This window comes from Populus euphratica, unplaced genomic scaffold, assembly GCF_000495115.2.
Source record: "Populus euphratica unplaced genomic scaffold, PopEup_1.0 scaffold15.1, whole genome shotgun sequence".
Taxonomy (NCBI): domain Eukaryota; kingdom Viridiplantae; phylum Streptophyta; class Magnoliopsida; order Malpighiales; family Salicaceae; genus Populus; species Populus euphratica.
In genome coordinates this window covers 209,793-215,427 of record NW_011499874.1, presented here as the reverse complement: position 1 = coordinate 215,427, position 5,635 = coordinate 209,793, and the positions used below count along the sequence as shown (strand labels likewise).

Below are 5,635 nucleotides of genomic sequence, written 5' to 3'. Positions count from 1 at the left end.
TTCACTGGCTGTGAATTCTTTCCTTTGTGATTAGACCTTTGAACCTTACTTGATGAACTCGTACGTATTTTGCTCAAGAAATTACATGGAATAAATTAAACTGAACAAATCTAGGGACTAAAAACAACAACATGTAAAAAAAAAAAATTGAAGAGGCAAACAACCAATCAGCCATCATAATCAAACCTTGTCATTGTTGGTTCTGCTGTCATTATTAGCCTTCTACTGCTGAATTATTCAAACCCAAAAAAACACACCAGCCAACACCCACATATGACAATCAACCTTGTCATTTGCTGAGTCCTTGATTGAAGGGCAATGGGATTTTTATGGTATTGTTTATATTCGCAAAAATTGTCAAATATCTGTTGGTGAATGTTTCTGGAGCAAAAAATAAAATAAAATGCTGGCCATGGGCCACAGTAATCCACATTTCCACACCCACTTCTGTTCTTGCCCTTTATTGTTCTTTTTCAGGGCCTCGCTTCTTCTTCACTGAAAGTACTATTGTCACCAGCTGCTTTGTTCTCCTCCAACAAACTTGACTGCCCATTTCCTTACAGGTCTCACCTCTCTGGTATGTCTACTTGCCAAGATTTTGTTTTTCTGTTTTCTTCTTTGTGAAAGAACACTTTTTGGGCTTTAAGTTTTGTTTTACTTTCACCTTAGATTGACCAGTGTGACTTGAGGACAGCCATTTGTTGACTAAGAAAGATGGGGTGAGATCTGGGTGTTATTGTTGCTGTTGAATTAATTTGTCTCAATCTGATTTGTTTTGAATCTGGTTGTTGCTTAATGTGATCAAGTATTAAAAAATGGTTTCTTGAATGGTAAAAGAAAAAAAAATTTCCCCTGTTGTGGGTGCTGCAGTTTAGTTTCTTTTGAAAGTTAATGTGTTTTTATTGATGGATAGAGAGATTGTTTGTGGGATTCTACCTTGTTGGTTGGGAGACAAGAGGAATGAATGTTAGTTGCAAGGTAATGAGATGGACTATGATAGAATATTTTGGAACTCTGCTGTTAGTTTCATGATCAAATGATTGTGTAACCATATGAAATCAAAATTCCTTTGAGAGGTATAACATTCAGATACCAACATTTTCAATACTGCAGTATTTGGTACAATTTTGTTTTTTTCCACTGCTTCTGATATTTCCCCCCGGATTGCCTATGGTTATGTATGTCTTCCAGTTCAATTTCACACATGACTGTCTGTTTGGTTAACCACGTAATGGAAGAAAAGGATGTTTTTGAATGCTTTGTTACATTACCAATATGTTGCTTGTAGAAAAGAAAAACAAAAGCTTTGCAAAATGTACATAATGCTGGTGCTGCTGTATTTTACTGCCAGGTTCATGTTAAGTTGGAAACAAACATCTGGCATCAGCAATGGGTTCTGGGGACTGGTTTAAGACAATGATTAGCATAAAGAAAGTAAAGGATGATAGCTCAAAACAACCAAAGGTATTGAATCATCCAAAGCAAATTTGCTGTCAATGCATTTTGTTCTTCTTTGTATTTTCATAATGAATCCATATCCTTTACCTTGAAAAGATTTATTGTAATTTGGCCATTCAATTCTTTTATTATAACCTACTGCTGATTCAAGACTATTGCAAGGCTGTTACGTATATTGTTGGAATTGTTGTTATTAGGATAGTGGTGAAGAAAGTTCTTCTTTTTTAACATATTATATGCGACCACATCTGTTTCTGCAATCTGAACAGGGCTGTACAACTTCTGCAAAATCAAATGGCTTCAAATGGAAGAACAAGCTGCGAAAAGAATCTGCTATTTTTGCAAATGGTTCCAGTAGGGCCAATCCCAGATTTATTGACATGCCAGTCGAGGATGTGGCTGCCACTCAGATTCAAACAGCATTCAGGGCCTATATGGTATGTCCATTGTCTGTACTCCCTGTGCAACACATGGATGCATATTCATACAAATGGAAAGACATGCATATTTGAATGGACACTAGTTCATTAAATCATTTCCTAATGGTGCAGGCTAGGAAAACTCTTCGCCGTTTGAAAGGTACTGTGAGGTTACAGATCATCACTAAAAATTATTCTGTCAAAAAGCAAGCTGCAACTACTTTGAACTACCTTCATTCTTGGAGCCAAATACAGGCCCAGATTAGAGCCCGTAGACTCTGTATGGTTACAGAAAGCCGGTTAAGACAGAAGAAGTTAGAGAATCAACTAAAACTTGAGGCAAAGCTTCATGATCTGGAGGTTAGGATATAATTTCAATGCTTAAACAATCAATCAAACTAAAACAATGATTTTCTTTTGTATTGATATAGATTTAATGGACGTTGTAAGTTTTTGTTGTAAGGAGAGGTTGATGTAGAAATACTATATGCAGTCACATCCATGGAATTTGGTTCCTTAAGACTTGTCACTCTCTGCGGTTTTAAGATTGTTCATATGTCTACCCGCAGAGAATACAAAATAATGATGAAGGTCATTTATTTCTCTTTCATTACGAATCGAATGTTCGGAATTTAACTTTTTAGCTGTAGTCTGTTGATGTCAACAAATTATTCTCCACTCCTATTATTATATGATCCCGTCTCTCTTTAAGAGTACTGATTGAAATGAATGCCAGGTTGAATGGTGCGGTGGCTCTGATACAATGGAGGAAACTCTTGCAAGAATACATCTGAGGGAAGAAGCAGCAGTTAAGCGGGAACGGGCGATGGCATATGCCTTTTCTCATCAGGTATTTGAAATCCCAAAAATGTTTTTTTCATTGTAGTTTCCTGGAAGGGGCAAAAACAAATTGGAAATGACCACAAAAATCCCATGAATTACAGTGGAGGGCCAGCTCTGGTCATAGCCTCGGGCTTGTTAATTTTGAACTTGGGAAAGCAAACTGGGGCTGGAGTTGGAAGGAACGCTGGATTGCTGCTCGTCCATGGGAAAGCCGGGTCCCTGTGAAGTCTTCTAGTCCAAAGAAAGTGAAGAGCAAGCAGGCTAAAAAGGTTGATGAAAACACAAAGTTGCAAACCAAAAAAACACCAGTTTCATCCAAGCCATCATTGTCCAATGGGAGAGTAAATCCAACAGCACGGAGATTATCTTACCCTCCAGCTGAAAAACGGGCAACGCTTGAGAGAAGCATTAAATCTGATGCAGCAAACACTTAACGTGAACACTTGGCATCTTAGTACGAAGCAAAATTATAAATCGCAAAGACTTGATCCTACTTTCAGTCATTTTTGTTTCAGATAAGAAAGGATGTGTTTTTATGCTCATTACTGATTTTGTGCAAGTGGAGTGGTGGTTTGCTTTTGCATATAGTGCAGAACTATAGATCAGGCCTGGTTTTATGAATGACAATTGTCGTTCCTTTTGCGTTTTCTCCTTTATATATTTTTACCTTTTCTTTTTTTCGAGTTAATATGTATTTATGATGTAAATAGACATAATTTTTTTATGGTGGATCTGTGATGTATTTAAAGTCTTATCAATCCTTGCTATTAATTAGTGTTACTGATGCATGAAGAAAGATATTTGAAGTTAAAGATGATAGAAAAGGAAGAAAACGCCAAATAAAAAGAAGAAAAGGCTAAAAAAGAGAAAGAATGAGGTTGAAAAGGTATGTAACTTGTAAATTTTATTTAATTCATAAAAACTTGTTTAATATTTGAAAAAATAGGATATAAATATTAAAATTCTAATTAACACAAATAATTGAGATTATAGCTCATTAAATTAAATACTTAATAATAATTAAATTAAACTCAACAAATAAAGTCTGAATAATAAATCTCAACTAAAAATTTAAATAAATTGAACCCAAATATAAAGTAAATCCTAATCTCACAAAAATAAGGGTTATTATTTATTATCTATGATCATACAAGTGTATAAATAATATCTTGAGTTAAGTGTCTCAACCAACTCTCTTGAGGTTGAATAAGGTTGACCCCGTCAAGTGTTGTCTAAGGTAGCTTCAATACCACTCCTAAAAAGATCATGATCAAGTTACTGTGAAGTTTATTTGATAATTTAAGTATAATATGAATTTGATCGTCTAACTCATATACTAGAATTCGTTAAAGTTCAGCATCTCTAGTGAAAACAACTTGTGCATGCAAAATAACATTAATATGTTCATTTTGTGCCAAAGATAATAATAATAGGGCAGGGTTTTCAAAATAAGCATTAGAGATAAGTTGTTTTTTATATAGAACAAAGTCTTTCATGTTTAAAGTAGAGCTAATATTAAAGTTTTATAGCAGTTTAATGACATAACTATTTGATTCAATCATTTGTAACATTTTGAATGATCTAATATTACCCATTTGAAATTTATGATTGATTTTCAAAGAACATCATTCAGGGCTAATTTGTATCACAAAATAATCTTCAACATTAAATACATCATAATACATATATAAATCAGCTTTAAATCTGTATTATTCATTACTTTCTTGAATTTTTTTATGATCTCAACATGCAACTTATAAACTCTATATTCAAAGGACTAAGTTGAATCAAACATTTTAGAGTAAATTGACATGGGAAGAAGATTTACAAACTTTGTAGGTTTGTAACTACAAACACTATATGATTCGAGGTTTTAAGTAGAACAAAAACTATTTTAAGCCTTAATCAATATAGTTTGGACACAACCTAGTAAATTAAGATTATCTTTATCTTTTTTATTGTCATAACCTATATTTGAACTTATTTGCTTTAATTTAATTTTTTCAAGAGGTTTAAATTTAGAAATTAAAAAATCAGGGACCAACACTTATTAAGGGTGTGATTTTCTAAACCTGAAAAAATTAAGGATTATAATGTGTTTTTGTTTGAACAAACTATTAAATAAATTCATTTTTAATTTTGATTTTTAAAATTTAAATCAAATTTAAAGTTGAAAAGAAAATAGGGTTTGTGTTTGTTTGGGATTGTTAGATGCTTGTGTTATAATTTAATAAATACAAAAAAGAAAAAGGTGCCCGGGGGGGCATAAATAAAAAATAAAAATTCTCCACTCTTCTAACATAAATTCATATTTTCATTTCCTAACATTGCGTATCACGTTTTACCATTGTTAACCCTACCAAAATCAACTTCATTTCCTCTCCCTTAGTTATCATATTACCACCATCACTTTGGTGTTAATTTTTTTTTATTTAGATATAATTTGATCCTGCTTGTTTTCTTTAGAATTTTCAAAAACAATTTCCAAAATTGCATGTTTTAGCATTTTATAGATAAAAAAATATATATACAAAAATATTTTGCATGGATATTTGGATTTTATAACAAGTTTACAAAATCCATTGATTTTGGTTACAATTAAAAGGTGTATTAGGCTCACATTCCTAAATTCTAAAAATAACAAAATAAAAACCTTGTCTTTTAGATTCAAAAATATTTGTTATTCATGCTTGAGAAAAATAAACTTCTAAGGAATACCAACTTCGATTGATATCCATCAATATTAAAATTATGAATATCATTTATAATATTCATTGATATTAGCATTAAGAATATCCAGATTCATCAATGTTAGAATTGAGAATACTTTTAATATTCACCAACATTTAATATTTACTAACGCTGAAGTTATGACTATTTATACCAAAATTAGAAATAACTTTGAACCTCAATAT

At 32.3% G+C, this 5,635-nt stretch overlaps 1 protein-coding gene across 2 annotated transcripts; it reads left to right on the top strand.

Annotated features, from left to right (window-relative positions):
• The first annotated feature begins 264 nt into the window (after positions 1 to 264).
• Positions 265 to 3,491, top strand: IQD9 (IQ-domain 9). 2 transcript variants are annotated; one of them, XM_011029418.1, is made up of 6 exons: positions 265 to 577; positions 1,352 to 1,464; positions 1,728 to 1,895; positions 2,010 to 2,237; positions 2,614 to 2,727; positions 2,822 to 3,491. In XM_011029418.1, exons 2-6 carry the CDS (start codon positions 1,390 to 1,392, stop codon positions 3,152 to 3,154), a joined length of 918 nt encoding a protein of 305 aa, XP_011027720.1. In that variant the 5' UTR covers positions 265 to 577; positions 1,352 to 1,389; the 3' UTR covers positions 3,155 to 3,491. The 2 variants fall into 2 exon arrangements, with proteins under 2 accessions (XP_011027720.1, XP_011027721.1); XM_011029419.1 differs by lacking the exon at positions 265 to 577 and adding an exon at positions 601 to 978.
• The last annotated feature ends 2,144 nt before the right edge of the window (positions 3,492 to 5,635 follow it).